Raw genomic sequence first — 15,521 nt, 5'->3', positions numbered from 1 at the left:
GTGGCTGATGTGGGAGGATTGTCTCTGGCTGTCACATGTCCAATATGGAAGGAGAGAAAAGATGATCCTAACAATGCCTCTTGCAGTGCCTCTGGCTACAGGGCCAACACACACACACACACACACACACACACACACACACACACACACACACACACACACACACACTCACTCACTATCTGTGTTTGGCCTTCCTCAGAGGAGCAGAGGAGCAGGCACATGTGTCTTCCTGAATTACTTTTAAGAGGCAGTGGGAGTGATTCTATTCTTGTTGGAGAACACACAGTCAATTGTGATTTCATAAAACAACACTCTCACTTGCTGTGTGTGTCTCATTCTGTTTATTTTACAGTTTTGCTCTCGTCTCTTCATTCACATTTTCATCTTTGTGTCTGAGCAGGTGGAGGGTCCTCCGTCTGCAGGGGTTTTTCAACCGCGCCCTCTCCAACCAACCAACTTTCGCAAGATGTACGACCGCGGGGACTTCCCAATGCAAATGGATTATAACAGCAGAGGCCACCATATCTTTTGGAAGGTAGGATCGCTGCCGTCTGGTAAAGAGTGACTAATGTATGTGATTTTCACAGCAGTAACTAAAAAGCCAGGGATCTAAATTCCATCAGGAAACGTTGTATGTCATAATAGCAATGGTGGTAGAATCTAAATAACACAAACATGCCCAATGGAGCATATGTAAAGCCTTAGCTTCATTTAAAGGCTTGCAAAGAAAAAAAACATCAATCAGGCCATGAAGAAAATATATTTCTTTAATTCACAATTATACACATTTTTCTTTTTGTACACAAGCTACTGTTTGAATCCACCCTTACTGTCGAGCAGTTTTTGTGAATTTGAAGACTCGATTGGTGCAAACACCATTTATCCTCATCGTTATCAGCTCAGATGAAGATGATGATGAGTTTCTCACATATTCAGGTCCAATGTGGGCTGGTATCCTGTAGGAGGCAGTGTAGACTTCACCTGTCTCACAGCACCAATCACAGAATCCATCAATCACAAACTATAGAAACTCAAGGCAGTCACAACAAAACACAGGGACTAATTGTGTATGTATTTTTGTGTACTGTACTGCATGTGTGTGTGTGTGTGTGTGTGTGTGTGTGTGTGTGTGTGTGTTTCAGTACACAAGCCTCCACAGAGCCATTAGACTGGCACAGTTTGGGCTGGATGCATTCTTCTAATCACCATGTTGCTTTATTCCTGTCACCACTATGCTTCCAGCCATTTCATAACTTCCCAACCGTCATGCAGCAACGATTGTTAATGACATTTATTCATAGTAAGCAACGATAAATGAATCAAACTAATTATACCCCCTCCTCCCCTTTTTCCTGCTTCAAAGAGAGAAGGAAAGGTGGGTAGGTGAGTGAGCATTCTCACTAGTTAGCTGTCTGTCTTCAGGTGAAAACACTGTAAAAGCTCTCTTTGTATGAATTATTTATGTAAAATGTTCAAATGAATCTTTGTGTTTGCAGAAAAATATGGATTTCTTTTGTGCTCTGCACATGAAAAAGCACTCAGCAAATGGGATGTGGTGTATGAAATTGTTGCCATTGTTGTCAGCTGTTATGCTTATTGATTTCCCCCCAATGCTTACACACAGGACAGCCATTTTAAAGTTTTCTAGTGTCAGTGGAATGTTTTTTGTGAAGCGGTGTTGGTTTGAGTCGAGGAGGTCTTTTCATGTGTGATTAGTTTTTCCTTCAGATCAGTCTTCATCTTAAAGCAGGTTCTGTAGAGGCGGCGCTTGCTGTGTGCATCTGTTGTGTGGGTTTAAGCCTGCGTGTGGTGTAACACAGAGTGTAACCACCATCGCAGTAAGTGGAGAGGGGCTGCGGCGTGTTTGCACTGAGCTGCCCTCGGGGCACAGGTTCAAGACGGCAGCTCCGGATCAATCCCGCTCTGAGAGCTCAGCCCCCTAGCAAATAAAAAGTCAGAGGAAAGTAAGAAGAGAGAGAGTCTTTCGGAAAGGAAAAAATAAATGGTGAGTTGATTTAGTTTGTGGTCTGAGTACTCAAGCAAACAGAGTGTGAGTGTGAGTGTGTGTGTGTGTGTGTGTGTGTGTGTGTGTGTGTGTACTGGGTTTGTATCGGTTTGACTGTCGGTATTGATGGATCTGTGTATTGAGGTCAGGAGTTCAGCTTCCCCACCAAAGATGCTCTCTGTACATGTTTGACTCTGGACAGCAGAACAAAGCCAATGTGACCATGAAACACACAAACAGGCCTGATTGAATGTCTGAACTGTGCTCTGTTGCACCTGCAGCCATAGTGCAAGAGTACTAAACACAGTGAGTCACGTCAACCATTGGAGGTAAGAACCAACAAACACCAACAGGTGTTCAGCTTGTGTTATGTTACTCTTGCAAAGTGATTGCTTTAATTGCTGGATGTCAATGTAGAACCCTTCATGCAGCAGCAGGTTTGATATGCTATATGTGCTATACTTGTGTAAATTTGCAACTTATTTCCACATTGCGCAGAAACAAAGCAAATAATGTTTTTGAGTTTCATAATCCTCTTTATCGCTACTTGGGAAATATAAGTCCAACATTCCCTCTTGGTTTAGCTTCAGTTGCGCCCACTAACTCCTGAGAAATACATCTCGGTCTCTTTGGCTCGCAGAATGCTTTCTGTACGGGCCACTCAATAAATAAAGCTCCCCGCCATTTCACGCTGGGCGGGCAGTGTAGAATTGGCTTGTGTGAGCAGTGTTGCGAATATCTTGCATATAACTGTGGAGTGTGATGTTGATCCTCGCTGGGATCGGCTGATACCGACCGATTCATTTAACAGGCAGTGATTTAAATCAATGTTAATACCAAAAACATTGCATCGTGGGGTTTTGATAAAGTACATGATTAATTTGGGAAACAGAAAACATCAATTTTTAATCATCTCAAAGTATTTGTGCATATTTTCCATATTTTCTGATTCAAACCGTCCTGTTTGGATACAGTGCTGGTACAGGAGTCTCATTAAATGTGTTTTATTTTCAATAGGTAGAGATGAATATTCCCTCATTAGAACAGGACTCCTTCTTTCTCAACAAAACAAGCATTTCTCAACAAAACAAGCATTTCAATAACGTGATCGACTCTGCTTATGATCCTGTCACAGCTCTCTGTCCTGCACACACACACACATCTACACACACACACACACACACACACACACACACACACACACACACACACACAGTATGTGTTGAATGTAGAAGTAACTGTAGAAGCAGAAGAAGAATATGTTGGAAGAGTTATGAGTCTGCGGACACATGCTACTGTGTGTATTAGTGTGCGTGCTTGCCTGCTGGTGCATGTGTGTGTTTATAGTGTGTGTTTGTACAGGGGAAATGCAAGTGAACTAAATGGCAAGGGCAAGTTGAAAAAAAAGAAGGGCCGTTGTATCTGAAAGGTAATTTGGCTCTCCAGAGGTAAAAGCCTCAACTGTAATGGCGCGCTCAGGTAAAAGCCTCACACGTATGGGGAACATGTGCGGCAGATAGATAAGAGAGAGGCGAGCGAGTTCCTATCCCTGTCTGTGTGTATTCCTGTTCATGCGTGTGTGTGTGTGTGTGTGTGTGTGTTTCCGTGTGTGTGTAGAGGGTGTGTGTGTTTGTGCGTGTATTTGGCCCCTGCCATAACGTAGAGGCCAAAGCCTGGAACAGCACCGTAATCTACTGCCATCCCCAGTGCCAAAAAGAGAGGGAGAGAGGGAGAGAGGGAGAGAGGGAGAGACTGCGCTCCATAGGGACTCAGCAATCAGGAGACATGGCAGCCGCTTGGCTCTCACTTATAATGGATGAGTTGAGGTCCTCCTGTGCTCCCTGTGGGGCTCGGTTCGACTCTCCCATCTCTACCCTCTGCTGTGCTCGGCAGGCTTGCAGCCAAACATCATGGCGCATAGATGCATGCACACACACTCGCCTCACATGTCTTACACTCCCTCTAAACAGCCTTGTTTATTTCATTCCATTGATCGCCTATGCTTTATCTTGTCCCTTGATCTCCTGTTGGGCTCTGTGTTTCCTGTACACTCCAGGTTGTTGTTTTGTCCTCTTTATAAATCCTGCCTGTCTGTTTCTGCAGGCTTCCATGTTGCCCACCGCCCCCCCCTCCTGGTTCATGTACTTTATCTATTCCCCTTTGTCCTTTTACAGGGTCTGTCTGGGGGCAGAAGGAAAAAGGCATTTTATAAAAATATCAATGCAAACCTGATTTCTTCCCACTGTCCCACCACGGCAGCCTCAGTCGGCAGAAGGGGCGCAGAGATGGGGGGGGGGGAGACAATCAATTAATCTGATCAAGCGCTTTAGGAAATGGAGAGCGTAAGCGCTCCTAGGGGACGGATATCCATCTCCTTGGGATGATTGAATTACGCACCGAGTGAGAGTCGGGGAGGAGGGAGGGCTGGAGAAATGAGGTGGTTAGGGTGACCGAGGATGAGGGAGCGTGTGCTTGAGAAGCGCAGTGGAAGTGTGTGCTTGATACGAGAGAGTGAAAGATAGAGAGGCCGAAAATGAAATGGAGCAAAAGAGTGGTGTGAAAGAGAGATGAGGTCATTGCAGAAACAGCAATGGGGCCTTATTTCTCTGCGTCCCTCCTTTCCTCTAACCAACCATTTACATTTTTACGTGTCACACCTTGTAGTTGATAACCCTTTCTCGTGACAGCTATATTACATTGGTACATCATTTTGCTCGGCCAATTCAATTCACAGCCGAGTGCTGCTCTTGTCAAATTTGTCATATATTTAACAGTAAATTGTCTCACAGTACAGTTCGCATATGGACCAGAAGTATGGAGGGCTTTATGGCAATGGCCTCTGGCGCAGTGATTGCTGTGTTGTCTTACATCTAAATTTAACGTCTTGTAGTAGAATAGACCCTGGTGCATGATTGACGAGCACATACTGTAGCATTGTGCTAATATGATCCTGAGGTTCTATACGGATATTAGAAAGTAACCCGTCCAGGAACAGATACCGTAGCCAGCCAAAGGTCCAGCAGCAGAGCGCTTTCACAGCAGCTGCGTCGTAGAAATGCCTCGGTAAGTGAGCTCTTCCATTGTTTTGGAGGCCGCACAATATGGAGCAACACATTGCTTAGAAACGCACTAGTCCTTCCGAATGCCACACTCCTGCAGAACATGACCTTTCCTTCTACTTCTGTTGGATGCATACCAAACCTTCTCTTCTGCTCTGTGTGAATGATTTCTTATCTGCTGTGAGCACTAGAGCTTTGTCGGGGAACCTTTGAATAGACAGAATAAAATGGGGTTAACCATGCGTTTTCTCCAGCTCCCTGGCTGAAAGCTGGATACTCTGGGGGGATAGCTCTGTGTCATAAGGAAAAAGATGAAACACAATAAAAGGAGAGAATATGAACAAGCCCCCCTGGGCTTTCTCTGAGAGGAGAGAGAAGAGAGAAGGAGGGAGTTTAGATTAGAGAAGTGGAAAAAGCACCAGGCATTCTCACTGGAAAAAAAGAAGATGAGAGGAGAGAGGAGGAGCAGAGGAAGGAAAAGGCCGCCAACAAACAACACTGGCTAACCATCAAGGCCTGTAAGGGCTGCCTCCCTGGAGGGAGAGAAGTGTCGAGTGACTGCTGGGAGGCATCTCAATGAGCTGCAGGAATGGAGGGACCGCTGGAGCAGAGGTATCCAGCAGAGAGAGCCTGTATGCGGATTTTGAACCGATGCACCGCCTGCCGCCCTCAGCCATTTTTCATGGCAGACGAACGCCACATGAAGCTGATGGTGGTAGTTTAGCCTGTGGGTCTTCTCTCTTGCTGTGGTATGAGACAATAGCAAAAATGTATTTTTGGGTGAAAATAGAGGATCACTGGAGACTATTATTTCTGAAGATGACTTACAATGTGAATCAATCAATCTTAAGTCCCGTCTACGGGTCGGGAAGGTAACACTGCTCCTATAGGGGGCTCGGACGCATCCGAATGAATTCACTATTTATTCATGATCCCCATTTCAAGCAATAGTGATCTTTATCTGTGAGGCTTCCACACACGACGCCTTAACTGGTAGATCATCTCTGCTCCTCTCACAGCTTATGGTGACACCATTAGATATGGTTGCAGACATGGAAAATGAGCTTCTCATTCTGGGTAGTGATCTTTGGAACGCTATATAGTCTGTCAGAGTGAAACCCTCTCCTCCTGTCCCACTGTTGCTTTCTCTCCCGGGTCCCGGAGCTCACATCCTCCCTCTGGACGCCCTGGTGATCTCAGCTCTACTACCTCCCACTCCTCAAACCACAGCAGCTAACCCCACACAGGTGGCTCCCCAGCGCTGATGGTGACTAAAACAACTGCACACAGTCTCTCATAGGGTAACACGAGACTGTGACTCCTTGTAGGCAGATGGCAAAAGCTGTGGATAGCTGAGGGTAAAGAAGGGAGAGCGAAGTGATAGATGACATCACGGTGAAGAGTGGGAAGGAGACTGTGGAAGGGGCAGGGTGGCTACCAAATTAGACAGAGACAGAAGACAAGACAGAGAGGGACGTGGCTCGTCTGCCAATGTTACAAATCACGTCCCTGAATGCAGCACCAGTGCTGTCACCCCTCCCTCCTACAAAATAAGCCAGAGATCTATTGATTGGCACTCGTATATGCTAGCGGGCTCCAGCTCAAAATGGACCCTTTAATTAACTTAATGGACCGGCTGCAGCTGTGTGTGAGCCAATGAGGGAGGAATAGAAATAGATAGAGGGAATGAGAGCCAGCAAAAAGGAGTAAGTGGGGTTAACTGCAGACCCCTCCTACTATCAGTCACGATGGGCAGGACGGACTCAAGGATGGAGAGGGAGGTTAGACTGACTGCGGTGCGTTTCCCTACTCGGATGGACCACCAATAAGATTTCCATTGGTCGGGATGGGGTGTTTGTGGGAGCCCCATCAAACCCCTTCATGAGATGCTCTTAGTCAGCAATCCCCTCAAAATGTGTGTCCCTGCCAGTCAGATCCCTGTTCCTGCACACTGCCCCCCCCCCCCCCCCCCCCCCTCCCCTATGCACCATTCTCATTCCTGTCCACTCATCCATTCTGTCAAAGGTTAATTGGTTTGGAAATGATTCGATTCATTCTGGACGTTAATGCTGTTATCATGCTTTTGTTCCAAAAAAAAGAGAAAGAAAAACTACCCCCCACATGCACTTAAGCCTAATTTAAAATAAAGGGGAAAAGAAAAAAATCCAATTTAATCTTTTTTTTCTGTCTAACTCTGGCTCAGGCTTGTCCCCACGAGTCTTTCCTTTAAATTATGGTAGAATTTCATTACCTTGAAAGCTTTCTGGCCCCCCCCCCGTCTCCAATACTTTGAATGGATCAGGACTAATGTCTTTCTTGTAACCTCAAGGTCGGAATATTTGGATCCGTGGAAGCGCTCAAGGGTCCCTGTGATTAATGCACTGTACAAAGTACCTTGGAAAAATGCGGTGGCTGATGGCTGTACAGAGTGATCAGTTTAGCACACACCCGCTGGAGGTAGTTGTAGATAGAGGTGCCCCCGTCGGTGCCCTTGATGTGGATCATAGGACGCATTCATATTCAAATAGGGTTACCCAGAGGCCCGAGCTCAACGGTGCCACACAGTCCTTCCTCCCCCGAGCAGCTTTATGCCTTTCTCTCTTTCTTTCTCTCTGTTACGTCTTTACTTACACGAGCTTTGTTGGACACAACTGTAGGCCATCACTTCCCTCAGAGCCGCTTATAGGACGACGGGTTTTCATTGGAGCGCATCATTCTCAGGGACGTTCCTGTCTGAAAAAGTCCAATTTCACTTCAGCGCTCCAACAACAACAATTTCACTTTTCATGTACCTGTTAGTATGCCAAGTAAGAATTAGAATTAGATTACCACTAAATGTCGAAGACAGATGGTTTTCCCTGCTCCGGTATCTACAATATAACAGCCACTGTGTGATTACTTCTGTGGTCTTGATGTTTTCTTTCAGCTGACACAGCTGTGATGTCTGATAAAGATGTGATTTTCTGTTTCCGTGGCCACCTTGCGGAGGTCCTCGCAGTGGCTGATGTGCGTGCCCTCCATGCCCTATTGATCACAGACACAGAGGCCTCTGTATTGAAGCTGTTTGCAGAGCTGCAGATGCTATCTCCACTTTTGTTAATTATTTACATTCGGTTCCACAAATCTGATCAATAGTTAATTGAGCCAGCGTGAGCTGTTTGAGAGGAAACAAACGTGTGCAATCAAGGGACAAAATCTTCTTTGATGCAAGTTTTATTTTTCCTCGTACTCGTAAAATAATGTTATGTTGGGTTGATGGGTTTAAAGACTAAAAGGAAGAAAAGATTGGACGGTTATTCTAGTGTCGTCTATTCACCCTTTAAGCAGCAATAACTCTAAATGGCAACATTTTAAGGGAGGAGAACTCATGGCTATTCTCTTGATTGAAGTGCCATTTAAAGTGGCAGGTGGCTGACTAGAATACACGTCTAGTGTTCGTCTCTGGTGGGCTGTTGGGAGAGAGAGGCCTCTGAAGTCCAGGGTTTGTGTTTGTCAGAGCGTGGATAAATCTAGGTGCATGAGTTGCTTGTAAAAGATAGTTGGCATTAATGAAGCATGCGTAAATACACCTGTAAGCAGTGAAACATAATAAACCCCTTCTTTTCTACGTCTGCCCGTGCATGAACAGGCTGATTTAGAAATATATTTTATTTACATATTTCCTGCATTTGTAAATTGACTCAAGTGCTCATTAAAGGTGGAGATAGCAGTGACCTCACTAAATATTGTCCAATGTCCAAATGTCCTGCCTGTCAAAAGTACTAATACCTGCCTCAGCCGTTACATTTCACTGTACCGTGTTATGGACGTGGACTAGACGGTAAACATTTGGTCATTTTATTTTACAGATATAATCCTTCAACTGGTTCATCAGCTGTTCATCAGTGTGTGAGGGAACTCCTGCTCCACGCCACTACGCTGTCTGAAGTACACACGTCTGCAGAAGTTAACACCTTATTGCACTGAAAGATGCTCTCCTGTTCTTCACTGGGTACTTGCAGTACTTACAAAGCAGTACATCATGGAAATACGATGTAGAAGTATAGATAATAGTTTTAATATTTCAGTAGTAAAACATTGCACATTATTAGAATATTGTATTATTGGATCACAAAAACAGTAAATTACCGTGCTTTGGCATCTGACTCGATGAAGAATCATCATGTATTCAACCTTGATGACCTGTGACAGGAGCTTGTCTTTTAGTTCACAAACAGAACCCGCCTCCCTCAGAGCTGTCACATGATCTGGCTATAAGGAGGTGATTTGAACTACTTAATCCGAGCCTTTTCTTTATTATTTTGTAATTCTGGAATATGCCCTAGTAGCGTAAATGAAGGAGAAGAAAAACACTTCTCTACCATGAAGTTGCCACAGATGGGGTGCAGAGTACTACAGTCAGTACTGCAGTGTCATCCATAGATTAAATAGAAGAAGCAATTGTTATGACTACTGTTATGTCCAACAGTAGTTCTTACAATACACAACAATGCAATGAGACCGATTTCAGAGCAAGAATCAGCTGTTAACAGTAAACAGAATGACCTGAACGTCCTGGATCATCCCAGGCCTTTCAGCGCGTCAATCAATCAATCAATAATGTTGGAATGTATAGAAAGGGATGCGGTAAATAATGGTTGGAAATGAGTGCACTGGTATAGGGAGAGCGGGGGTGATGAAGCACACCTGGTGTATTTCTAGTTTGTGTGTGTGTGTGTGTGTGTGTGTGTGTGTGTGTGTGTGTGTGTGTGTGTGTGTGTGTGTGTGTGTCTGTGTGTATATGTATAAATGTGTGCTTGTGTGTCTGTCTGAGTGATTGAGTGACAGGAACTGATTAAGGTATGTAGTATCGGCTAGATTTTAGTAATCTGTGTCGCCACACCTCAGGGGAGGAACCGTATGTGCCTGGATCTGTTAATGCTGCAGGGCCCATAATGCACTATGAGGAGAAATTCATTGTTTCTGTTCCCGTTTACCAGTCTGAGCGGCACGCTCTCCATTGTTACCTGACAAACGTGTCAATGACTAATCTGCCTGGGTGTTCGACCACCGCACCTTGTATTGGCTCTGGCGTTTCCTTATCTCGCCTCTGTTTCCAGCCTGTCACTGATAAGAGCGAAGGAAGGCAGGGAGGTGTGTGTGTGTGTGTGTGTGTGTGTGTGTGTGTGTGTGTGTGTGTGTGTGTGTGTGTGTGTGTGTGTGTGTGTGTGTGTGTGTGTGTGTGTGTGTGTGTGTGTGTGGAGCTGTGAAATTAGAGAAAGGGAAAGGAAAAAGAGAACGGTGGTTAAGAAACATTATGTAGCGAGTGTTGGAGCAAAAGAGACAGGCAAAGAAAAAGGCATGATGAAAGAGAGAGGTGTCGGTGGTGACCCCTCCCCCCCGTTCTCTGTTTTGTGCTCGGTAGTTTGTTCAACTTGCTGCGTTGTCATTGCCTGACTTCACCGGAGCAGATTAACAGCATCTCAGTTCTGTCCTCATCTACTCGGCCAGAGGCTTTTATGCGGTCCTGAGAGAAAATACAATACATTGGGAGCATCCATCCATCCTCACACGTCTTTAGGATAGTCACTTTTGTCTTGATTTGTGTGTGTGTGTGTAAACAAAGTGCATGTACACACACTCACACAAAGCACCAGTCTATATTTCTCAGCGTAAGGCGGAAGGCTCAGTAATTTGTGTTCAGACGGATGAGCAATAGAAGAGGCGAGGAGCGTGGTGCCAGCCGTGACTCCAACTTCAATCTGAGTCTGACCTGACCCAGCAGTATTGCTAAATCTGACTTGTTACATGACGGGTGCTCTGGCTCACCTCGCCTCGCTGAGACAACCTCTGGCCGCAATCTGGGTGTCTTTGTCAGCTCGGAGCAGCCGGGCCCCGAGAATCGCTGAGGTGGTGGATTCTCCTCTCCTCCCTCACTTAATCTCTACCCCCTCCCTTCTTCCTTACCAACATCTACAAATCAGCATTTTTTCCCTTTGCTGTCACCCATTCACACTTCCTTAGAGCAGAGGCTTTCTCAACACCAGGGGACTGCAGTCTAGAGACGGAAACCCCCTAGATCTTTCCCTTATTGGCAATTAGCAGCACACACTGTGTGCCACTCAGTGACCTGACACAGACAAACTGAAGAAAAAAAACGAATGTAAGAAAAGTATGACAAGACAGAGTAAGGGAATAAAACACACACACACACACACACACACACACACACACACACACACACACAAGGGGTTGATTAAGTGGTCTTTTAAATGCGCGAGTGGGTAGCAATTCAGCAGCTCTTTAGTCTCAGGAGGACCTGTCTCAATTACCCTAATGAGTCAGAGTGACTCTGGCTTTCTAAGAAGGCTATAGGAGGCCCAGATCCTTGCAAGGCCACACAGGAGAGGCTGGATGCTGGGGGAGCGGGGGCATCACTGTGTGTGTATTTGTGTGGGAGACGTGCAGGATGTGGATGCCCTGTGAAGTTAAATGGAGCGTGCCAAGTTCCCAATGAGCCGGTGTTAGCTGGCTGATTGACACACGGTGACCTCACACCGTGCACATCACTTTCTCATCTGGGCTGTCAGGGAGAAGCAGTTAACCCCAGGCTGCCCTGAACCTTGGCCTTCGCTAAACCAATACAAATCTTCAATAAAGGCCTAGCATGGAAAATGCACATGTCCAGTTAGAAGGCCTACCTCTATTCTTATCCTGCCTTGTAAAGACAGAATGAAATCATTTTGTGTTGTGACCAGGAAGGTCCCAGTGTTGTTAGCTTCAGGTCAGAAACAGGTGTGGCTCTTCCAAATGTCATAATTTCTCTGATACAATATAGTTGGCTTCCTGCTTCCTGACACAAGGTGATAGAACCAGCCTCTTTGTTACATATTAACCTTCCCCTCAACAAATGCACAAACATGCCACAAACTACAGTGCTGTGGAAGCTATCAGCACAGTGTCATCATCGCCATTACCCTTGTGCATCCAGCGCTCCCCTTCACATGACATTCCATTGGCAATTCAACACACAGCGACTCAACACCCGGTGGCCTCTCAGGAATACATGTCAGTGTAAGGCTGTACAATCACTGTGTTATTCATTCAGCCCGTCTCCATGGTTACTGGTACACATCAAGCCTCCACATACACACCCGTACACACATCTCTAGTTGTCTCATCTAATTGCTCTTAGTATCTGTTTTGTTTTGTGTTTTAAATGACAGAGAATGCATATTTGCACATTTGACTTGAAATGTAATTGTTGTTTAATTGTCCTTCACTTACCTTCTAATTGACTGCTTACTTTGGAATAGTGTCCCTATCCACCCAGTGTTTCTGGCACAGTACGGAGATTGGCCAAGGCAGGTCAACCAGTTTTGTACTTTTGTACTTTTGTGTCGATGGTTTTTTAATATTTTTTGGGAAAGATGTCTGAAATAAGGTCTGTGGTTAACACAAGCTTAAGAGTGTTTTGTTGTACGACATAAAATACAAATACCCCACTTGTGAACTTTGAAGCTTTTAATTGTCTGTTGCTAACGAGTGCCTAAATTAGACTACTTTATGTCACCAAGCTAAACACTGCTGACGAGAAGTCATGTGACCATGATGTCGCCTAACATTAACTTTTTGTAACTTGGTTGTTTGAAGGCAGTTTGTTGTTGGTGAAGCGTTATCTGTCATCATGAAATGCTCTGGATATTCATGGTCCTAGAGGATGAATCTGCTTTCATTCATTTTGACCTTTCTTCTTGTGCTTCTCTCCTTATACCAACGTTTTAACAAGCTACTAACATTTGATATAATGTAATAGGCTAATTGTTTTGCAATGCCTTGTTCAGGTGAAACCTTTTAATCTCCTCTAGGCTCGAAGATTACTTCAGTACTACAGTAAACTGTTCAATCTTCTCAACTTTAAACTTGACAGCTCAGCCTCTGTTTGTATCCCGTACTTTGTGAAATCGGTGTTATTGTGGAGCTGAAGCCCTCACTGATAGCCATGTCACCTTTCACTTTCAATTGCTGCAAAACAACTGAAATCATTTGTCATTCTTTCTGGGCCACTGAGTGAATTATGACTCATAGGCCTTAGAAATGTTGAAATTGAAAAAGCACATTGTCACAGAGTGCCTTTGTCTCAAATCTCCACCCTCTCCTCCTCCTTCCCTCCACACTCCGTCATACAGAAGAAATGGCTTCCATTTAGATAGTCCTAACGGTCTCTCATAATGGCTCTATGTGATAGAAGTTATTTATGGAAGGAATATTTTTAATCTGTCAGTCTGGGGGAGAAGAATCTACCCATGAAACGTCCATTTCTAAAGGCTGTACCTTGTTACTGACTACCAGAATGCTGCTCCTCCTCTAAAGGAAATAAAGGAAAGTTGTATGCCAAAGACGGGGATGATTTAGCTCATTGCCATTAAGTTGGGCTTTGAATTGCAATACAGCTGGCAGAGCTTGGCTTTAGGTGTGAAAATGTCAATAGCCAAGAGTGCTGCGTCTCCCTTGTCAGCCCTGACGGAAGACCAACGAGCAGCCAGGCTGCCATTTGTCTTCCTGAGTGAGTTTTCTAATATCCGTAATAGCTGTGGCAATAAATTACCAGCGGCCTGTCACAGAGAACCCCCCCCCCCCCCCCCTGCTCTCCCCTTATTTTATTTTTTAAAACTTAGTAACTCCCTCATTCCCTTAAGGAGTACTTCAAGCTAACAGTGAGCAGCCAAACCCCGGCGCAGAGCTCAAGTATATCACGTCCTAACTGGCCTCTCTTCTTCCCCAACGTTGAATATTTAGCACCTCCATGTTTTTTTTAATGCAAAGAGGTTCACCCTATAATAACAGTTTGACTTGGACAGCAACGTCCTATCTGCATTGCTTACCTGATTGCTGGACTCCCAGTTTAGTGGAATAACAAATTACGGTTGACAGCTGATTGGAATGAGATGTCATCTTATCCTTGACCCCGTCACCGCGTGCCCTCACTCATGCTAGTGTTTTTCCATCCCCCTCCCATGGAGATGACTGCGGTCCCTCAGTGAGATGAGCGTGGTGGGTAATTGGAGCAGCAGGAGGCGATTTGTTCCCATCCTTTCCCTCAGCAGCAGCAGTTTGCCGGTGGGCAGCCCATACAGCCGTGCCATCCTGCCATTTGTCAGACAGGGTGCAATTTCCCGGTCATCTGTTTCCATCCATAACTGAGGGTAGGGAAAGAAATGGTGACTGATGGAGACTTTAATATGGCTCCTCACACTGTAGGAGCTTACTCCTGGTAGCCTCAAGCCAGACCCATGCACACTCACCCCCGTGGCAAATACCACAGCCTAGTGCTCACCGCCTTCAAATGCTCACTAGTTACAAGTGACGCATTTCTCAGTAATGTGAGGCCCTGTCGACTATTTTGTTTGTCCTGTCAGACGGATGGAGGATGCCTCGTCTGGGAGGGTGTGTCGTGCTGAAATGGAAGCAGTTTAACACAAAAGAGTTGCCCCTTAGCAACAGGCGTAGACATTCCACTCATTTCTTTCCTCATGCCTTAAACTCTAGTTGCTATAGCTCCCTGAAGCAACATATACGTTTAAGCTTTCACATCGTCCTGTGATCGAGCTGCAAAAGGGAAACAGAAAGACGTCGACTGAGGGTTAGGTCACATAATTCTAAATGAAACGGGCCTGCTTTGGTGTTGTGTATTCGGGACTTTATTCAACAGTGGTTTGAAATAAAGTAATCTGCCTCACTAGCAATCAAGACTCTTCTTAGCGAGCCGCCACAAAACAAAGAACCCCCGCAGTGTGCAGCTGTGCAGCACGATAAGCGTGCGAACTCTGCTTCCCAAACTCGCCCGATCACACGCTTCCATCTATTCATTTACCAAAACCAATTATTTTTTCAATCCAAAGGTGCACCTGATACCTCCCCAATCAGACTGATGCAGCGCGGACACAGGAGTTCTAAAGAAGAGCAATGGGTGGTTCGGGCAGCAGACTAGCTGTGTTATTTGTAATCACAAACTGATGTTCTTTGCGGCCGTCGGCTGGGTGTGATCCGTGGGCTGGGAGAGGCAGACGTCATGCGAGGCTCCCTCCTGCAGCAGAGGCTGTCCTTTGTGTCTCCTTTGAGCTGAATAGAGTCACTGTAGTAGAGCCCTATGAGAAGATTGGACAAGTGTTGGGACACCAGTTGATTTTTCACACACACACATCCTCTATTCTTCAATTGTCTGGTTTAAGTAATCGCTTGAATGAATACATTTTGATGACGGGCATTAAGAATAGCGATAGAAAGTGAGACGGAGAGAGGCCTGTCTCTCAGTCCTCAGTCCTGACCATCGTTACACATTATTTCAGTGTTTGGTCTAATAAATAGCCTGATGGTCCGCTTGCACAGAACTATGTTGAAAAGTTGTTCATCGTTTCATCCTTATTGGCCGGACTGTGTGCCTATCACACAGGCAGAAGACTACCTGAATGACCACT

The 15,521-nt window shown here is 45.4% G+C and overlaps 1 protein-coding gene across 1 annotated transcript in view; it reads left to right on the top strand.

Moving 5' to 3' along the window:
* Positions 1-258: 258 nt before the first annotated feature.
* LOC137884491 (parkin coregulated gene protein-like) overlaps positions 259-15,521 on the top strand; it is a 97,630-nt gene continuing 82,367 nt past the window's right edge. Inside the window, exons 1-2 of the mRNA XM_068726272.1 lie at positions 259-292; positions 401-535. Coding sequence (XP_068582373.1) covers positions 467-535 — 69 coding nt within the window. The 5' untranslated portion in view covers positions 259-292; positions 401-466. The remainder of the gene's footprint in view (positions 293-400; positions 536-15,521) is intronic.

This window comes from Cebidichthys violaceus, unplaced genomic scaffold, assembly GCF_023349555.1.
Source record: "Cebidichthys violaceus isolate CVI_PGR_0920_01 unplaced genomic scaffold, fCebVio1.0.p SCAF_39, whole genome shotgun sequence".
In the NCBI taxonomy this organism is placed as follows: domain Eukaryota; kingdom Metazoa; phylum Chordata; class Actinopteri; order Perciformes; family Stichaeidae; genus Cebidichthys; species Cebidichthys violaceus.
The sequence above is the reverse complement of the archived record's forward strand: the minus strand, read 5'-3'. Positions and strand labels throughout refer to the sequence as shown.